The sequence below is a fragment of the Danio rerio genome, chromosome 14 (genome assembly GCF_052040795.2).
Source record: "Danio rerio strain M-AB ecotype USA chromosome 14, GRCz13ab, whole genome shotgun sequence".
NCBI lineage: Eukaryota > Metazoa > Chordata > Actinopteri > Cypriniformes > Danionidae > Danio > Danio rerio.
The window spans coordinates 19236656-19258003 of NC_141034.1; the positions used below are offsets into that span (position 1 = coordinate 19236656).

Sequence of the window (21348 nt, forward strand, 5' to 3'; positions counted from 1 at the left end):
GGTGCATTGACGATGCTTTCCATACATAATTAGATTTTTTCTTCACAACACAAAATTTTTTTTAATTACAATCTATGAATATATTTATAGTTATATATTATTTTTAATACAATTTTGTTCTTTAATACAGCAGTAAGATATATACCTTTAATTTGACCTGCTCAAGGTAAACACTCTTTCTGAATGTATCAAACAAAACTCCAACACATGCACAGAAGACAGCATGAGCATTTAGAGCAAATAAACTAATGTTCTTCCGCTTGCCTTTTGAGCGCTGACAGGTAAGGTCTTACAGCCCTATGATTGGTTATTGTCTTTGCTCAACAAAAAGGGCTGCGATTGGCTTTAGAAATGAAAACGCTGTTCATCGATGGTGAGAAAAACAGCCGCGGTTTCTGTCTGTCTGCACAAAATACGCGATTATCACAGGTAAATTAGAACAGACACAGTGGAGAAAACTCGCACCACAGACATGCTCGTGTCTAGATCCACAAGTATCGCTTTAACAGCCAAGAAGAGAGGAAAAGTTACCTCCCAAACACACCAGTATAGGTCAAATGTCCAAAGTGAGAGAGAGATAGGTTAACATAGATTTTTAAAGCATTTTTGCATATTAGTGAAATAGCGGCTCGTGTGCTTTGTCACCGTGTATCCAGAAAACTCACAAGCAGTTGAACTGTGCACAATTATCTATCTTTTAAGTAGTAAGAGCGTTATTTACTCACCCTCGTCTCCTTCGCCATAGTATTCTACTGCGACATCGCGCATAGGAGATAAATGACGTCAGTACATAATAACCGGTTATGATCTATTATTTAACCGAAATCAATAATTTTGACACCACTAGTAATGAGTAACGATGCAGCACATAACAAATCTATCGGAGTAAAAGTATTAAACTCAACAAAAATATGTACTGAAGTAAATGTGGAAGTAGGAGAAAAAACAATACTCCAGTAGAGTATACAGCCTTTTAGTACTTAAGTACAGTAGTGAAATAGTTCTTCGTTACTATACATCTCTGCTTATGACAGAATTTTACATGCTCAAACTCTAGTTTGATTGCGAAGTAATCCTTTCTGTTAACCTGTTTGTCTTAATTTGTTCATATTTAAAGTTTTCTTATGTCTGCTGTTTTGAGCCAGTTCGTCATCATTCTTCCTGATGATCCTGCCTTGTCTTCTCCTGATCTTCCCTGCCCTGCCAGCTCAGTCAATTGTGTGTTGGTAATGTTTTCCCCCTTTGGGGTAGTTTCTCCCCCCTTTTTTATTTTTATTAATAAATCCATCTTTTAAATTTTGCACTTGAGTCCTCGCCTCCTCCATACCCAAACCTGGACAGTAACAGGATTAACATGGAAACCAGGAGAAAGAAATGAACATACATAATAGAACAATAGCTATTAAACGACATTGAATGTCAGGTAAGTTTGGGGGTGTAAACTGTAGGCTGAATTATGGTTTAATGGAGTTACTTCTGTAGGGGTCTTGACGTGGCAGGAAAGGTGGGGATTCAGGGGACGATGGTGGCTATGGTGAATGCCTGACCTCTTCATCTTAACGTCAGACTTTACCACCTCTGATGGCAACATATGTGACTTTGTCATCAGACTGAACCTGAATAAGTAACAGAGATAAAGACGATCACTATGAGTCCGATTTAGTAAAACTTCATAGTTTTAGCCTTCCGGTCAAATTAAATTCTTTTAAAATTATTTCCCAAGTGTTGTTTAATGATGCATTGTTAAACATAATAGTTTTAATAGTTTGTTTTTGTCTTTGCCATGATTAGTGTACCTAATATTTCATGATTATATTTACAATTTACTTTGCAAGATACTAGCATTCAGTTTAAAGAGCAATTTAGCTAGGTTATTATGTTAGTATCCTAGGCAAGTTAGGATACTTAGGCAAGTTATTGGATAGCAGTGGTTTGTTTTGGACAAGCGAAGAAAAAAAATCTTAAAGGGGTAATAATGGACTAGCATTTCCAGGTTTCTCAGTGACGAAAGTCATCATAGTTGGGTAAACTTAGAATGGGAGAACATTTTTACTTTCGTATTTGCTGAAATAATAAAAGAAAAAGTCTACGATGTTGTTATCAAAACTTTTAGAAAAAGGAAAAAAAAGTGTGAAACTGATAAGGCAGCCAGAAGAAAGAACAATGAATTTATTGTGCTGTCCATACACTCTGCATTACAAATGCCTTGCTCAATCAGTAATTTGGTTTTTGTAATTTGATGCAAAAATGACAATACATACATAAATACATTTAACCGTAAAAACATACTTTTAAACGAATCAAAATAATAAAAGTTTTAAGGATTTAAGAGGCTGATGACCGTTAAATGCATCTTTTTAAAGGTCTGAATGTTTCCAGTGCATACTAATACTGAAAACTGTTTTTATTCCAGCCAAGCTAAATAAAAAGACTTAAAATAATAATTAAAATATATTATAGGAAATTATGTGAAAAATTCCTTGCTCTGCTAAACATCACTTGGAAAATATATATAAAAAATAAAATAAAACAATAACAGGAGGGCTAATAATTTATATAATGTATAAACATTTGTAGGGTCTAATGTCTGACATATATGATGTCAATGTTATGTAGATACAGTTTTCACTTTATTATTAAAAGAAAGGCCATTAAATAGCCATTGTTATACATTCATGACATATGTTATGAAAAAATTGGTCAACATTTTTTCACTTACATTGCGTCTTACTTTACACAAATTACTGGAGATGATGACCTCAGCATAAGCCACATCATCAGTCATCTGCCCACACATCATCTTCCCCTAAAACACAATAGACACGATTCACAGCTAATAGCAATTTTGAAGCAATTTTGATACACTTTTTTTAATAAGAAAAATTGCAATGAATAAAAAAATAAAAAATTACAATATAAAAATTACAATAAAAATGTATAACTATTTTTCAATTGAATGATTTTAAGCATTAAACAAGTAATAATTAATATTTCACTTCTGATTGGTTGTAAATCAAGAACCCTGTGTAACAGACAAACATGTGTAAATGTTTTTAAATAGAGTTGTTCACTAACATTGATATCAGCAGCAGCTGGGGTCACTGGGGTGAAATTGCTGATCAGCTCGGCATGATCTGCCTTACCTGAAAAACAAACAAACAATATTTACATTTAAACATTTCTTCAACAGACAAACATTTTAGAGACATTTCTACAATAAATATTCTATATGAACTACCTAAACTACTGCTCAAAGTTTTGAGGATGCAAATATCTTTAAAAGAAGTCACTTATGCTTATCAATGATGTATTTACTTGATAAAAAAATCTAAAAATAAATTAAAAATAGAAATTGTCAAATATTATTACAGTGTATAATAAGCGTTTTATATTTTAATCATTTTAATATACAGGTATATTTTTGGAAGTTGCATGTATGGGTAAAAACAGTTTATGGACCCTATCATACACCTGGCGCAATGTGGCGCAAGGCTTGATGCAATTGTTGTTTGCTAGTTGGCAAAATGCATTTGCGCTCATATGTGCCCCCATAGGCGTTCTGGTCTAAAAAGGAAGGTGTTCTGAGGCGCATTGCAGGTGCGTTGCTATTTTGAGAAACTATAATCAATTTTTCAATAGACCAAAACAAAGGTGGTCTAAAGTCCAGTGCAGAGCACGTTAGTTATGCGCCTCGCTTACACACTGCTTAATACACAAAAGATGTAGAGAAATACGCAAATATCTTTTCAATTGAAAAATACTTAAAATATTAAGGATATATAGAATATAAGGGTATGTATAGGATATAAATATAAAGGATTAAAATATTACAAAACATATTATTTTCTAGCCTACATAAATAAAATAAATACTGCCTTCATGGCTTTTTCATCTCGGGAGGCTTTTTCAGTTCATTCATAACAATTTGCTTTTGTATAATGTTATAATTATTATTAGCAGTATAATTCATTATAATTTATTATATGCAGCATATTTATTATATTTGTTTTATTGAAAACAAGCTTAGATTTGCCCACCTGTCAGGTTACAGACCATATGTGTATTTGAATAACTCGTTTTTTTTTTACCACACTTCGTTATTATTGTTCATTTATTCGTTTGCTGGAAATTATAACTAAATTTAGAAATAGTTTTGAAACAAATCTTTGCGCTTAACAAACAAAATTAATTATGTATAGGTTAATGAATATCTGTGCGTACAAGGTTTCCCTATCCACGAGAGCAAAAGTAAAAGTGAGATGCCTTATCTCTCATTCTCGCGCTGCAGATGCCCTGTTTAACTGTTTCTTGCTAGTGAAATGTTCAGTTTTTCCACTTACAATTACTTTATGTCATGTATATAGTAAATGCACTTATGGTGCGACGCAACTGGCTCTTAAGGTGCGGTCACACTAGAGTTTGTGTATGCGAAATTCTGTAATACGGCGCTGCGAAAAGGGACGGAAATAAACAGGAATATTAGGCATAAAAAAAAGCGAGTGATTGCTCAATGTTTTATATTTCTGTCTAGAGAGGTCATGTTTTGGTCCTCGGTTGGTCTCACGCAGTCAAGTGATGCGATTTCGCAGGTCAGAGTTCACCAAGCTTGAACTTTGCACCGCAGCAGCCTGCAAAACTTGACGCATGACCCTGCGTTTCCGGTCTGATGCGTTCGTGTACCTAAGAATGGAAGTCTATGGAAGGAAAAGCCCAGTGTGACCACAGCTTCAAACGGAATGGGAAATGAGACTCTGATTGGTTTATTCTCAAAATACACTTATAACTCACCAAGAAAATATGCTCAACCCTTTTAGATCATGCGCCACGGCGCAAAGCGGATTTTTTAATCATTATATTAGCAAAAGTGGATTCTGACACGCCCTGCGATTTGCACTTTGCGCATGGACTGTCAAAACAGAGCCCTATATGTCAGAATTGTTGATTTTACATTTATGCCAAAAATTATTAGAATTATTTTGCAAAGACCATGTTCCATGAGGATTTTTTGTTGTTGTTGTTGTTGTAAATTTCCTAGTGTAAATATATCGAAATTCAATTTTTATGAGTAATTTCAAGCATTTAAACTTAGCTAATGATTGATAATAAAGCTTGTTTGGCATGCTGTCCCAGGAGAGAGCCCTGAGCTTATAAGATTCTCCAGCCCTAGGCTCCTGCTCGATGAACTCCCCCAGGCTAATTTCTGGCTAATGACAGATATAGGATGGCTGAGGAGAGGTGTACTCGCTAAGAGCTTGCCTATGGTATCAATTTGGTATGTTCAATTTACTTAGGTTGCATATTTTTGGACTGTGGGAAGACACCGGAGAACCCGGGGAAAACCTACACGGGCACAGGGAGAATGAACAAATCCACACAGAAATGTCAACAGGTGTAGTAGGGACTTTAACCAGAGACATTCTTGCTTTGAGACAACAGTGCTAATCACTGGGCCACCATGTCACACATCTAAAAAGGAGGGGGAGTAAGGATAGGTATGGGGGTATTTTTCAAGATGAAGATATTGAGATAAGAACAACTCTGGTTATTTATAGTGAGTTAGGAATCATCTGATTGGAGAATCAATAATGAGGTGATGTGTGAGCAGCTGAAAAAAATCATAAGAACGTGATCCTCTTGAAACTAGTTTATAAATAAAATTTACTTAGACAGCTTTAATGCTGAGGTCACACTTTGTGTGTATGAAATTCTGTTGTACGGCTCTACGAAAAACGGCAGGATTAAACAACATAATTAGACATTTTATAAAAGCTAGCGATTGATCCATGTTTTAAATTTTCTGTCCAGAGAGGTTATGTTTTGATCCTCGATTGGTCTCTCGAAATCCCATGATGCGATTTCGCAGGTCAGAGTTCCAACAAAGTTTCCAACACAGCGAACTGCAAAACTTGTCACACGAAATAACATTTCCGGTCTGACGCATTTGCATACATATGAATGGAAGTCTATTGGGAGTGCAGTGTGACCGCAGCTTAAAGGTCTCAATATTTACTTTTTTTAAAAAATCTCAGATTCCAGATTTTCAAATAGTTGTATCTCAGTCAAATACAGCTCCATCCTAACAAAGTATATGTAAATGGAAACCCTTTTTATTAGCTTTCAGAGATACACATATCAATTACTAAAATATTGACACTTAAGACTGATTTGCAGTCCAGTGTCAAAAATGTTAATCATTCTAATACAGCATACTCACCCCAAAACTTTGATTGCAAATACGTGTATATGTCAAAACATATTCTGTTTTGAATATTAATTACCTAGAAATTCCGTTCATTAATGACTACTCACCTGCTCTATTTTTTAAGATTAACCCAATAATAACAATAAGGACAAGTAGAGCAGCAACAGCAGCAAGTACAGCAGAAATCACTACAGGAGAGATGAAATAAAGAAAAATTAAGCACTGAGCAGAAAACTGATTAATTTATAAATCATCTTTTTTCCACAGCTCACAGAATTATTGCAAAATAATTTCATTTCTCTGTGAATCAGCATAGATGTGTCATTTGCAGCAGTATAAACATTGATTCAAGTAAAAATCTCCAGATGGGAAAATGCTTATATACCTATTAAATACTTATAAAATATAGGTATTATAAAGTCAATCAGTAAGTAGTAAGAAGAATATGAAGTGATATGGTTTACCTTGTGTTTTATTTACAGGTGTTGGAGTTGAGGCTGTTTCAGAGCATTATGAGGATGTGTAAAAAAAAAAACAATATTAGTTTAGTTAGTTGCTGTTTTTAAAGGACATCTGCACATGACACAAACAATCATAAAAATGTCCTTGCTCTAGTAATATTGTTGTTGTTGTCGCGTGCGCGTACTGAAAAGCGGTTTTGTCACGCGCGTTCTGATCAGCTGTGTTGTCGCGCGCGTACTGTTAAGCGGGGGGGAGGGGGAGGGGGTGGGTTGAGCGCGCGTACTCAAGAGCGGTGTTGTCGCGCGCCTACTGAAGGGCGGGACGGAGGGTGTGTCGCGTCGCGGGGGCACTTTTGATCATTTTGGAAGGGCACTTTATATCCAAGACTAAAAAGAGCATGTGCACTGCACCGGTTGAGCCCTATGTGTGCACGTGCCTGGCTCAGTGGGTAGCACAATCGCCTCACAGCAAGACGGTCGCTGGTTCAAGCCCTGCCTGGCTGAGTTGGCATTTCTTTGTGAAGTTTGCATGTTCTCCCTGTGTTGTCGTGGGTTTTCTCCGGGTGTTCTGTTATCCCCCACGCTCCAAAAACATGCGTTACAGGTGAATTGAATAAGCTAAATTGGCCATAGTGAATGTGTGTGAATGTAAGAGTGTATGGGTGTTTCCTGGGGTTGGGTTCCAGCTGCATAAAATATATGCTGGATATGTTGGCGGTTCATTCCTCTGTGGCGACCCCAGATTAATAAAGAGACTAAGCCGAAAAGAAAATGAATGAATGACTTTGTTGCATAGACAAACCCTTACACCCTTTGCAATAGTTCATGTCACCAGAAATTGCTTGCTTTTTTTTAGTAAAATGACTGATATCATGTCACTTTCTCACTGTGTGGCACTAGTAGTGTGAACTCACTTAAAAAAAAAAAAAAATTTCTTACCCAGGTATGAGACAGTATAGCTGACCGAGGTCTTTACTTCAGATCCTTTAGTAATCTGACATCTCCATTCTGTGCTGTCATCTTCATTGAGAAGTTTTGTAGTCATACTGATGTTACAATAATTTAAAGAGGATGAGATCTGAAATCTGGAGTCTGTTTGCAGATTTACACCAGACTCATTTACCCAGATGAGCCGAAGTCCCTCACTTGTGAGCAAAGTTTCACAAGAATGTTCATAGTAGAAATGTAACTGACAAGAGAGAGTGACAGAGCTTCCCGGTCTAATCTGTGTCTGTGAAGATGGTGAAGAAACTGAAACAGAAAGCACACCTGATGTTAAAGGAGAATTATTATAGTTTGAATAAATCATAATGAACAGAATCACTGACCCTGAAGAACATGAAAATAAACATTGCCAAAAGTTTTTTGTGTATCTTTAACCCCAAGCCAACAGGTATAAACTCCAATATCTTTAGTTGTGGTTGTATAGATGTTAAGAGAGCAGTCAGAGCCCAGACTCAGTCTGTCATGTTTGTCTCTGTCATGTATCTTTCCATTACTAAATAATTCAATTCCTTGTGATCCTCTTTTGCTATAATATGCCCATGTGGTTGATGTGCAGTCAGCAGGAGCATCATAGCAGGGCATAGTGGCATTCTCAGCATCACTACTGAACACGCGGATAATTTTCTGTCCACTGGTTTCTGAAAGAGCAAAGGTGTGTGTTGCGGTTTATCTTGTGCTTTGTATAATTCTAAACAACATACAAAATATATTCATCTTTCGGATATATAAACTATCAGTTGTAATATGAAAAGTGATTTCTCAGCTTTCTTTTCCTTCTTGTAATTTAAGTTTAACTATAATCTCCAAAACTTTCATCTATTTTAGTCTTAACGCTAAGGATAAACTTATTCATCCAATCATTTTCTTTTCGGCTTAGTCACTATATTAATCAGGGGTCTCCACAGTGGAATGATAAACTAATTCGGTTCAAATAAAGTCTAAACAACACTATATTTACACTATTTTCAAACTAAATTAGTTCATCATCAGCATTGAGACTGACACATAATCGTGGTTTTTGTGAGCATAACAGTATTTTCAAAACGTATGACATTACACACACTAGTATAATAACTACATGTTTTATGTCTAATTCCACTGAACAGTTCTTTTAAAAGACAGAAAGCATTGACCCCAAATATTTCTGAAAGATTTACCTTTGAGAATTGAGCAGAAAATGATCAGTCCCAGCATGTCTATTTGGCACTCTGTCTCATCAGTCTTTTCTCATCGTTCATTTATAGTGAGTCTTCATTAAATTGTGATCAGCTCCTCCTCTGTTTGCCAACTTCCCTTAATCAGACAGATCATAGCATGACACCATGATGCAAAAAATATTCTGTAAACATTCCCATATTACTCAAACTAACTGTTTCTTCATTTCTGACAATTTAAGAATCACAAAAATAAAGTTCTGTCAAAATCTAGGCTGATAAATTCAATCTGCTTCCGATGTCATCAGCTACACAGTGCAGATGATTGGTTGCTTTGGCTTTAGCAGTCAATAAGCTTGCTTTAAATACATCTGTGTTCTTTGTGCTATCAGTTTACAGCGCATTTTCATATATTCATCAAAACAAAACAACATATGAGATGAGTGAAGATGATCTTTTAATTTTATACTAATGGCCTCATTGATTTAGAGTGAGCATTTATAAGTTAATTAATTTCTTTTTTTGTATTTAAACATGTAAAAAGTATATATGACTTTCCATAAGCTATTCTAAATGTGTTCAGCTGTAAATTTACATATGTTATATAAGCATTCTGTTGTACAATATTTGCTGCTAGTGAGTATGTTAGTGGGCCAGGCGTTGTTTGAATCCTGCCTTTAAACTGTGGAAATGTAAAACAATTCCTCATTGGTCAAAGAGTAAATAGAGGGACATTTTTTTGAGGCTGTAATGGTTTTTCTTAACTTGTGTGTTTGTGAAGGATTCAGTATCTGTTTATCCTTTCTCAGTTCCTTGAATGAATGAATGAATGAATGAATTCATTAATTAATGAACTAATTAAATAATTAATTTAATGTGTTTTTGAAAGAAGGTTAGAATTAACATGGTGTCAAGTGTGCAGGCAGTATTAATGTGTTGGTATTTCATGGGTTTAAATACATTTTGTGAGAATCATTCATTATTTATTTATTTTTTTTTGGCTTAGTCCCTATTTATCAGGGGTCACCACAGCGGAATGAACTGCCAACTTATCCAGCATATGTTTTAGAAGAAGCGGATGCCCTTCCAGCCGCAGGCCAGTACTGGGAAACATCCGTACACTCCACGGCAACCCCTGTGTTAACTCTGGCCACCCCTGTGGCCACCCCAATATGATTTTGCTTTTGATATTAATGCAAATTTAATTACATAAATTCACAAGATTTTAGTAAATAAATAAATATAATGCAGCCACTTTAATGATTGTGGATTGATTGGCGCCACCGATGTAGCTGATTCGCTGCCCCTCTCCCTCCCCAAACATCCTTAACAGTATGCACACACCTTCATCTACAGGACAGCAATGGCAATTTTTACGAAACAACAATAGATTTTTTATTTTGATTGCACATGTACTTGCTGAATTGTTTCAAGGAATAAATTGTAGTATGTTAAGAGTAATTCATTAAATTAATTAAAACCACGTTATTTCATTTACCAGAAACACAAATAACATTACACTGAACTCGTAATTTTTTTGTGTGCCAAACCAATATTTGGTGTGGCCTCATCTTGCCACCCCTGAGGAAATATTCTGGGGGCTCGACTGGTACACTCTCACATTCATACACGTAACTACGACCACTTTAGTTTATTCAATAACCTTTAGCGTATGTTTTTGGACTGTGGAGGAAACTGGAGCATCCAGAGCAAACTAACGCCAACAAGGGGAGAACATGCAAACTCCATACAGAAATGCCAACCGGCCCAGCTGAGACTAGAGCCAGTGACCTTTCTTGCTGTAAGGTGACAGTGCTAACCACTGAACCACCATGCCACCCCATTTTGTGAGAATATGTCGGAAAGGTTGAGATTGTTGAATCCCTTTGATTTCTCAGGGGGACCTTAAACTAATTTAGATCTAAGGAGGGAGAGCCAAAGATTATATATATAATTTTAATTAATAATTTGAAGAGAGGATATTAAAATTATAAAACTTCAAATAATAAAATAAAAATTTAAGAATGTGTTTTTTTTTGTATAGCACTTTTCCTACATAACATGCAACTCAAAGTGCTTCACAAGCATAAACAAATCAAAACAAATAATAAAAAAAAACTACATCACTGTCAGGTACTCAAAAATAGAAACAGAGAAGCAAATACAGAAAGCAAGATACACACGAAAAAGTTTAAGCCTTTGAAACCTGTGAAAGGAACCACACGGCCAGTACACAGACTAGCAGCAGATCCCATCACTGAGGGATGAACAGAAGACTCACCGGTGTCCAGGACACCTACCCAACTGCTCACAGTTTTTCTCCCTCCAGCTACTCATGATCGGCACCCCACCCCCCACAAAGACCTGCATGAATTAGGATTTTGGCTGGACTACAGACACTTTGCCTCTCCAGGATTGCATATAGGCCTTGCCAGGATGCCAGGAACTTTGAGGTAGGTGTGGACACTACGGCTAGGACTTCATATCCCAACTGGATTTTCTAGGCTCTGCAAGCTGGTGATGCCACCCCTTTTGGGCTTGGTTGGACTGTTGAGATATTGTTTGACAAGGCGAATGATCTTATTAATAATTTTATTGGCAATGTCTAGTAGTTCTTGAGGCTGTCCGAAGTGGAGTTTGAAAGGGGTGAAACCTGCTGAACTTCCCAGGTCCCAGTCCCACCCATCCTCTATCAAGACTTGTTGAAGTATCCTCTTCAATGTTTGGTTAAAACACTCAACAAGACCATCAGTTTGAGGGTAGATCATAGAGGTTTTGACTGTAGCTTTTCATGGTGAATGGCCTCGGGGTAACAGATGGCATAATCCACGATGACCAAGATGTGTTAATGACCAAGGGCAGATTTTGGCAGAGGCCCTATGAAATCCATTCTGATGCCTCTCGATAGGCACCCCAATCACCAGTAATGTTTTGACTGAGAGGAGGTTGCTGTCAGGCTGTTCACTGTAGTTTATCTTTAACATTAGCATTTCATTTCCTCTTCTATTATTGGCCAGTGAAAGTGGAAATTCCATTGATGATGTTGACCTCAGCTAGATGTCCAGCCTAGCCAACTCCATGATTAGCGCTGTCTTTTTCTTTGACCACCAGAAGCTTTATTTCCTGCCGCCATTGCTAAGCTATGCAGTAAAGCAGACCATTGTGGATGATGAAATATGGGAGGGGGTGTGGTGTGAGATTTTCATTAAATTATTCCTACATTTGCCCAAAAGTTTCTCAATTGCTTATCTTCTCGTTGGTCATCCCCAAACAAGCCTCCAGCATTAATCTGTTGAAATAATTTTTGAAAAAGATTTTCTAAGACTCACCCTCTTTCTCACTGCTGATGCCATCAGTACTAGTTGGCGGAACCCCTTCCAACAATGTCTGTGTGATCTAGTCTGCTGAGCAGGGTACACAGATGTGGCCAGCTGCTGTTTAAACTCAGGCCAATCCCTAATCAGCAACAGAGGCAAGGGCGTCACCAGTGGGGGTGGGGAAGAATGGGACAGAGTGCATAGAGGCCAGGCAATTTAGGGACCCTGCATCAGCAAGCAGAGGGGCCTGCACGAACCCACCACATATTACCCCTGCTCTTCACTTTTGTCCGACCGCAACCAACTGACCAAACCCCACCACCGTTCTTCTATTTATTTTTGGAAGGGCCCAATGAAAAATTTTGTGCATAGGGCCCAAAAATACGGGCTACACCACTGTACAAAGGTACTGGTAAGTCCTTCACTACTCTGATTTTCAGACTCCAGGATACTGGTTTGTGAATATCATCACTTGCCTCACTGGCACTTTAATTGTTTTTCTGTGCACACAAGTTAGTAGGATGGTGTCTTTACTTTTTGGCAAGGGTTTAACTATACTGGGTTAGACTAGGGTGGACTAGATACCAGAGTCCAGGGTCACTGTTTTAATTTTTCTATTCACTTGCACAAGTCTGGTGGGAGCTCCGCGAGGGATCTCAGGATTAACTATACAGACAGACAGCCGTGCATGCACTCCAAGGGATGCTGGGACCATTGGTATGAGTTCTTTCCCCTGGACTGTGGGTCTGCTCACTGCTGTTGGGGTACCCAATTTCCTCCAATCAGTGCTTGACCTTTAGGGGTGTATCGCCGGGCTCTCGCCAGCATCAAGAGCAAAAGATGCCTCTTCCAAATAAACGGACACAAGGTCGGAAGTTAATTTATTTGTTTCAGTTTTTTAAATGTGTACAATTGATGCACTTGTTTTCACGTAGTTATAATTTAGATTTTTCTTATTGTAAAGCAACATTTTCAGCTTGATGAACTTAGAACAGTTACTAGAAAGTTAGGTGTTAAAGAGGTCTTTGTTAACATAAAAAATTAGCATAAAACACGTGTCAAACTCAGTTGATAGGGAAAGATAGCTCTACACAGTATATCTTTAACCCTATTAATATAGGGTTTTAATGCATAAGAGGGAAAGGATTTAAGGAGAAGGCACGAATGCCTCATTAAGCGATGAACTCGACTCTTACCCAGGCACTAAGGGCCTACTCACACTATGCCATCCGTACCGTGCCCAGGCCCATTTCCCAGATGGTTTGAGAAGTGTGAGTGCGCTGAATCGGGCTCAAGCATGGTTCACGTGGCCAGCCCTGGCCCGGTTTGAAGAGGTGGGCCTGAGCACGGTTCACTTGGGCTTTGTAGTGTGAGTGCAAAATGCGCCAAAATGAGCCAAAGCCCGAAACTAAAAGCGAGACGTGACTTTTAAGGGAATGTTTCATATGGATTTATTAATCATTCATACTGTTCAGTGAACGCAAACTGCCGTAGCTTATTAAATACGCAAACCCCTCACTGCACGACAGCTGCGTGCCTTCAGCAGACCTCCTCATTCCTGCAGCACGAGGGCTTTATGATTGTTTATGAGCGGCAAAAGTGGCGGATCTGTTCGGCGAAATATCTGACTGCGTGTCACCACATCCCTAAGGACTGTTTGGCGAAATATTTGACTGCATGTCACTGCATATCAAATGACTGAAACGATATTACCAGAGAAATCTCCACTGTGCTGCTGAGTGACAGCGCTTCTCACTGAACAGCGCAGCATCGATTACGTAAGCGTGCCCAGGCCCGATTGCGGTGTGAGTGCGGGACATCGGGGGAGACGGGAGGGGGGACAAGCGTGCTTTGGTCTGGTTCGAGGCAACTGTACCTAGTGTTAGTACAGCCTAACTCCTCTCTCTCTGTGTGCACAGATACCAGTTAGTAGACCAGTGTCCTTCATTACCACCACAAGCCTGCGCTTCTGCACATCCCTGGAACTCCCTCACTCACCTTCCAGAAGCCTTCCATCTGCTCTACTTACCTTTAATTCTGCACTACTTCTGAAAGTCTGTAAATAAATGTTTTAATGTACATCAGTCCAGTCTTGTGTTCTGTTCCTCTTACGCCACAAAAAAAAAAAAAAAAATATATATATATATATATATATATATATATATATTTGTGGTGGGTCATTATCAGCATTAATGAGCTGTGTAAACGTGAGACATTGCGCGATAAAAAAATATTGCTATTAATCTATTCTCAAAATTGGGTTGAGAGCTGGGCCTATTCTACGCAAGCCATGATTTTCACTGAGTAAGGTGAAGCTGTAGGCCCGGAGACCCAACTGCACGCTCAGATCTGCTCGCTCAGATGGATCAGACCTGCAATTCCAGACCTTCACAGTGCCACCTGCTGTAAATAAAATATTAAGCTATAAGTATTAAACATTTTTTTGGTCACACTTTACAATAAGGTTCATTAGTTAATGTTAATTAATGTATTTACTAATATGAACAAACAATGAACAATGCATTTACTACCGTATTTGTTCATGTTAGTTAACGTTAGTTAATGAAAATACAGTTGTTCATTGTTAGTTCATGTTAACTCATGGTGCATTAACTAATGTTAACAAGCATGGACTTGGATGTTAATAATGCATTAATAAATGTTCAATTATGATTAATAAATGCTGTACATGTGTTGTTCATGAATAGTTCATGTTAGTAAATGCATTAACTAATGAACCTTATTGTACAGTATACCCATTTTTTTAATGTTTTAATGCTTTAATGCATTAATCAATGATTTAATTATTTAATGCATTAATCAAAATCTAGTTTGTTTAATACTTCACATAATATTTTCAGACATTTATTGTTTATTTTTTAATCATTAAGTATTTATCACTGTTTTATATTGAGTTGAGGGAATGAATATTATCTTCATATACAATAAATTTCTTCACATACAATAAATTATAGTACTATGGGTAATTTTCTCACAACAAACTTTTTTTGTGTACTTTTTTATGCTGTTCTACAAGTCATTAAGCTGTAAACGATGCAGAGAAAAATGGTGAAAAATGATAATTAGATTAATAATAATAATTTTTTAACAGAAAAAAATGCTTTACATTCTTGTTGGGGAGAATTTTCATTTCTCAAGCAAAAAACTGTGGAAATATCTGCAGCCTTTGGTGAACAGTGTTGGCAGAGATCCCCCTTTTTGAATTGTAATATCTATCTGGATAAAAATACACATGTCACAAGCAAATTATTATTGTTTTAACTTGAGAGCTCATTTTGTAAAATCTATGCAGATTAACTAATATTTTGATTTCCAAAAAAACTTATTTGTAATTATTACAGAACTTATTAATAATTAATAAACTGTTATTGTGTTACTGTTATTGTCTTTAGTAGCACTTATATTATTGTAATCTTGCCCTTGAACAGAGAATTAATAGTTCCAGCATGTACATACAGTATTATATTTAATATTTATTGTGGCACTCCATTTAAATGTCATCAGCCCATCTTCTGCTAACTTCCTGTAATGAGACGGGCCATACCACAAACATGATGATATATATATATATATATATATATATATATATATATATATATATATATATATATATATATATATATATATATATATATATATATATATATATATATATATATATATATAATTTATTTTATGAAGACATAATTAAAATAATGAAAAATGTAACACATTAAATTAATCTCTTATTTTATAGGTTACATTAATATTTTTTACTATATTTTAATTATAACTTAGCTTATTTTTTTTAAAGCAATCAGTTAAATAAATATTTATATTCTGGTAAAACGAAACAAGATTTGTGTATCCTTCCCTTCCATTAGCAGTAGATAATCATGCATCCAAAACATCAATATTATTTTTTTCTAATGTAAAAAAAAGAAAACATGAATTTTATTAAAATATTTTTACTTGATTTGATGAGACGTTGCCAAAAAAATAAAAAATAAAAAAAAATAGCTGTTGAGAAAAATAATGTAATACTGTGAAATAACAAACATAATTTAAAGTGTACCATGAAGAATCTGGTCCTATCTTCTTACAGTATTAGCAGTTAAGTTTAAAATGTTGTTGACGATCAGTTCTTTATTTAGCAAAAAAGTTTACTTAAATTTATTTATTTAAAAACTATATACAGTATATACAAACATATAGCATTTAATATTTTAGAATGGGTGTCTCTAGTTGAAATATGATTAAACCAGTGGGTTTGTAGCTGTATAATGGCCAGAAATTTTAAAGTGAGTGGACTTAGAATGAATGAATGAGTGAATTAGAGATGGACCTTAATGTTAACACTTAACAAAAACACAATTTGAGCAGAAAGCATGTGCTTAAATTGAAAATAAAATGGGAAAAGTTGTCAACCACCAGGATACAATCATAATTTGTTCAGTTAGAGACCAATTATTCCAAGTATATAAACAGGGCTGACCTTCACATTCTGGAGTCACAAAACAATTTTTTTTAAAGAGGTCTGATCTGCATTTTTACCACCCCAACATTCACATCAAAAAGTGGCCAATGTATGTGGCAAATAAAATTTGAATTTGAAGAAATCTGAATTTGAAAATCCATTGAAATCCATCTCTTCAAAATCATTTTTCACATTGACATTATCTTTTGTTCATATTATGAACAGCACATGCACTGATTTTTTTCTTTGCTCTATATTTTCACTTGGGTATGCCCATCCTGAGGCCTCATGACATGCAAAAAGTGAAGGACCACTTGATGAGATCCAAGACCTGTGAATAGATACCAACTATCTGAGGACTTGGAGGATTGAGGACACATACTGTACACTTAATACACAAATACACTATATTAAACAAGCACACATGGACATCACTTTTTTTTTTTTTTGGAAGTGGACTGTATGTAACTGCAGTTTAAATATGTTTACAATTCCCGCCCTATGCAACACTTTGATAAAAAAGCACTATAAACTTGGATTGAATTTGAATTGAGCTTCCACCAAACAAAATATAAGTTTTCCAAAGGTTTCTTTTTTTTGTTTTTAACCACAATGTGCAACTGGATTCAATGGCAATCAAACAGAAAGTAATTGTCATAATAAATAAATAATATTTATGAAACAAAATAAACAAGTCCCATCACAATGTAACTTTGAATGTTTATTTTTTTATTAATGCAAGAACGATACATACATGCCACAGATATGCAAAAATGAAAAGTGTATAAAAAATTATATAGAGATTCAAGAACTTAATAGGTAAAACAAAATAATATAACAAAAAAGATAAAAAAATATATATTACAAATAAATAATGCTAGGCCCTGTTAACTCACAATAACTTAAAAGTGTCAAATAAATATACAGTTTTAACAGCTTTTTTGTTTGTACTCTCCTTGTACGGTATTTATATAAATATGTAGTTCTTTAAGTACTACTAAAAACAGGTTTCTGATTGCTAAATTTACAACAATGGATATGAAACTTGGTAAGTATGATCAGAAGATAAGATTAATCACATAAGCTTAACTTTCCAACTTCTTATCATATTTCAAAAAACCAAAAAAAAAAAAAACATATGCATATAGTTAAAGAAAAATTGGAATGTTTAGTTTTAAAAACAACTACATCTCCAGTTTTTACGTGAATTATGTATTTTTTGTGCCTTAAGTTTTCCCTCTTCTAATAGGTGAATTCGCTTGTCAAAACGATGATTCGTTATTTTCCGTTAGTCCCGCCCACTTCATTCACCTACGAGGAAAGGATACTGCAGAATATGGAAGTTGAGAAACTATCAATCAGTCGGTATTTTTAAAGGATTCATTCATTCATTTTCTTTTCGGCTTAGTCTCTTATTTGAGAGGATTAAACTGAAAATATTCCAGATGAAACTCCTTGCGATGATTCGGACGTCTACAAATAAAACCGAACTTACGGACGATAAAAATGTCTGCAGTGCTTTTACAAAGGTAGGCTAACTTTAAAGTGTTCGCTATCACCTATTTATGAATATTTGTGGAACGAAAGCAAAACAAACTTGTGCTTATAAATGCTCTCCAAAACAAACTGCATAAGACATGTCCACAATTCTCAATTGATCTGAATGAAACATGGGCTGCTGTTTTGTAATGGGAGAAAAACAAATATTTTTGATCAGAATTTAAAATCTTAATTCAACTTTTTCCTCATTGGTTTTCGGCAGGGGAGTCTAAACTCGGTCCTGGAGGGCCGGTGTCCTGGAGAGTTTAGTTCCAACCGTTAATGAAACACACCTGAAACAGCTAATTAAGCTCTTCGGTATACTGGTGTGTTGAAGTAAGTTGTAGCTAAACTATGCAAGATACCGGCCCTCCTGGACCGAGTTTGGACACCCCTGGTTTAGGATAATGCAAAAAAATTCAGATTTTAAGTTTACCCATCTATGATGCTGAGAAACCAGTGAATGCATAGAAGACAAACTGTTGCATCTGACTTTGACTTGGTGGCAGCCTGGGGCTTGCATATTAATGATCCCATGTGCAACATATCAGTCTTTGTTTTGGGTGATCACCTGATGACGAGGCAGCTTGTCAGGTTTGAATGGCGTAGAACATGACAAAATGCAAATCTTAAAGCTGCAGCCACACTTAGGTTTGAGCATGTGAAATTCGGTAGTATACAGCTGCGAAAAGGGGTGGGAATAAACAAGATCATTAGACATTAAAAAATGCGAGCTATTGGTCCATGTTTTAAATTTCTGTAGAGAGGTCATGTTTTGATCCTCAATTGATCTCACACAATCATGTGATGTGATTTTGCAGGTCAAGCCAAGCTTGAACTTTGCAATGCAGTGAACTGCAAAACTTGTCGCACGACCTTGCGTTTCTGGTCTGACGCATTCGCGTGAGTATGGAAGTCTATGGGGTAAAAAGTCCAGTGTGACCGCAGCTTTAGGGCATGCACCATGAGTAACACAACACTCTGTATTGGGTTCTGATTGGCCTGTTGTCCACTGGGTTTTATACTTGCTGAATTTACATGGATGCTGGATATTTTAAAAGTATTATTTTTATTTTATAAGTCGAATAAAAATGGGAATTACTTTCTATTTTTACCCTGTTATCAATGACATGGTTGTTCAAATTAAATTTAAAATGATGTTACAGCTTTGTAATAAATTTTGTACAATTTTTTAAAAAAAATTTTTATTGTCAATGGGAAACACCTTGTATATGGATATAGGTGGTGCAATGGACAAGTGTTCTTTTAAATTTTATATGACTTAAGAGTCTTTCTATGGAAACATTGTTTAATCATTTTTTATAATAAACAAATGATGTATCTTCATTTTATTTTTATTTTTTTTTACCTTTTTCACTCTTTTGTTGGTGGGGGAGATGACAGATAAGATAAGGTAGAGAGGTAAAAGGACCATGAAGGGTGAATCAAAGTCATTAACTGTGTTATCAGTGCACTGAACCACTCATTTTAGCTGGATACAGTAACTTGATAAGTGAATTTAAGAAATATAATTAAACATTAAAGTATTTTGGTGATTAAATTTGTTTTGGAAAATTATTTAAATGATCAGGCTTTTATAAAACTTTATTAGTGATGTGATTTTTTTTATGGATAACTAGAGGCTGGATGTAAAAATCATGTTTTTTTCAGGAAAACCATCAATAATTTTATCACAAATTTTGTGATTTAGTTTTTGTTTTTTTTATTCTGCAATTTGTCTGAGTAGTACAGCCTAACTAATTTCCTTATTTTAAAAACCAAAATATCAAAAAAGAAAGAAAAAAGAAAAATTCAAGACATTTAGGTCAAGGTTCTCTTCATATAAGAGAAAAAACCTCTGTATTTCTCGGTAACTCAGATGTACTCGGTTGGTCAGAAAGCCGTGTGTGTGTAGACTATCCTGTCGCAAAATGCGACGAAAATTTAACCCGACGGTCTGTAATAGTTTGCTTGCAGTGTTTACATGTTTTCACTTGAAGAGCAAATTTTTATTACAGCGGATCTTTCAGTCCATAATATTGTAGTGATATTACTGTACTGTAAACTAGGTAACTTAGAAATCATTTGACTAAGGTCTGTCTTTAAACACTGAAAGAGTACTGCTGACTATACGAACTATAACTTTGCCATCTAAATGAACAAAGAAAGGGCACTGATCGTGCACACACACACACACACACACACACACACACACACACACACACACACACACACACACACACACACACACTTACCAAATCTGTAGAGACAGGACTGATAACACCAACTGGAGCTGTGTCTTTTTTAAAAGGAGACGAGCAGCAAATCTGGATTTCACAATTTCCAGATGTGAAAAGCTCTCGAGTAAAAAAAAATGTTCCATACAAACGTATTTCTGCTGCGTGTCGCATGCACTGATCCACACGTGAGTCCAGATGCGCTTTCATAGCTGGAAAATGAAAACAAAACTTTCGTTGCGGCAAATTATAAAAGCAACACTGACGACCCGTATCTCCAAACAATTTTTCTTCTTTTCCCACTTGTTTTGGCAACACAACGTGTCATCTCTCTGCCATCTTAACACTGTTTCAGGTAAAAACAGTCTTCGAAGCGATCATGCATATTAATAAAGTTGCATCGCATACACAATAGAGTGTGCTGATTGGTTTGAACCAAGTCTTACTCATGAATGAATGTAGCACACTCAGAGACGTAATAAGGCACTCTCAGGTACAGACATCCAGTCTACACGCTAGAATACACGCTAAGATTTTTACTTTTTAGTCAAATATATGTGTCGTAATAGTGTTTTTAGCAGTGTGGGACACATATACGATTGTCAACAGCTCAAAAAACGGGTTTTGGTGTTTTGTGACCCTTTAAGGTCATGCCAGGTTATCTAAATTGGATTCAGGTCTGTACTTTGATTAGGCTACTCCAAAATCTTAATTTGTTTTTTTTTTTAGCCCTTCAGAAGTGGACTTGCTGTGCTTTGAATCACTTCAGCCAAGTTTACTTCAGCTTGAGGTCACTAACATGGCCGGGCATTCTCTTTCAGGATATTTTGGCACACACCAGAATTCATGGTTCCATTTATCACAGCAACACTAATTAGCTGCCCCAGACCATCACACTAAAACCACCAAATTTTATTCTTAGTATGATGTTTTTATTTTTAAATGCATTGTTACTT

The 21348-nt window shown here is 35.9% G+C and overlaps 1 protein-coding gene and 1 long non-coding RNA gene across 6 annotated transcripts in view; one reads left to right on the forward strand and one right to left on the reverse strand.

The window, feature by feature from the left end:
- Positions 1 to 1269: 1269 nt before the first annotated feature.
- Positions 1270 to 8881, reverse strand: dicp2.2 (diverse immunoglobulin domain-containing protein 2.2). 3 transcript variants are annotated; one of them, NM_001328048.2, is given in 9 exon segments: positions 1270 to 1616; positions 2720 to 2806; positions 3076 to 3143; position 6306; positions 6308 to 6390; positions 6667 to 6699; positions 7603 to 7914; positions 7992 to 8306; positions 8826 to 8881. In NM_001328048.2, coding segments are annotated over 9 exon segments (990 nt in total). In that variant the 5' UTR covers positions 8863 to 8881; the 3' UTR covers positions 1270 to 1562.
- A 9025-nt stretch (positions 8882 to 17906) lies between these two features.
- Positions 17907 to 21348, forward strand: part of LOC141377492 (uncharacterized) — a 42980-nt gene continuing 39538 nt past the window's right edge. For all 3 annotated transcript variants that reach the window (XR_015507325.1, XR_015507326.1, XR_015507324.1), the window contains exon 1: positions 17907 to 18145. This is a non-coding gene — a long non-coding RNA (uncharacterized LOC141377492). The remainder of the gene's footprint in view (positions 18146 to 21348) is intronic.

Coding starts and splice junctions, on each gene's coding strand:
- dicp2.2 (NM_001258234.3), bottom strand. CDS start 8,862: ATGCTGGGACTGATCATTTTCTGCTCAATTCTCAAAG. Junction 7,915..8,825: donor TTTCTGCTCAATTCTCAAAG/GTAAATCTTTCA, acceptor TTTCTGTTTCAG/TTTCTTCACCATCTTCACAG. Junction 3,144..7,602: donor CTATACTGTCTCATACCTGG/GTAAGAAATTTT, acceptor TTTGTTTTTCAG/GTAAGGCAGATCATGCCGAG.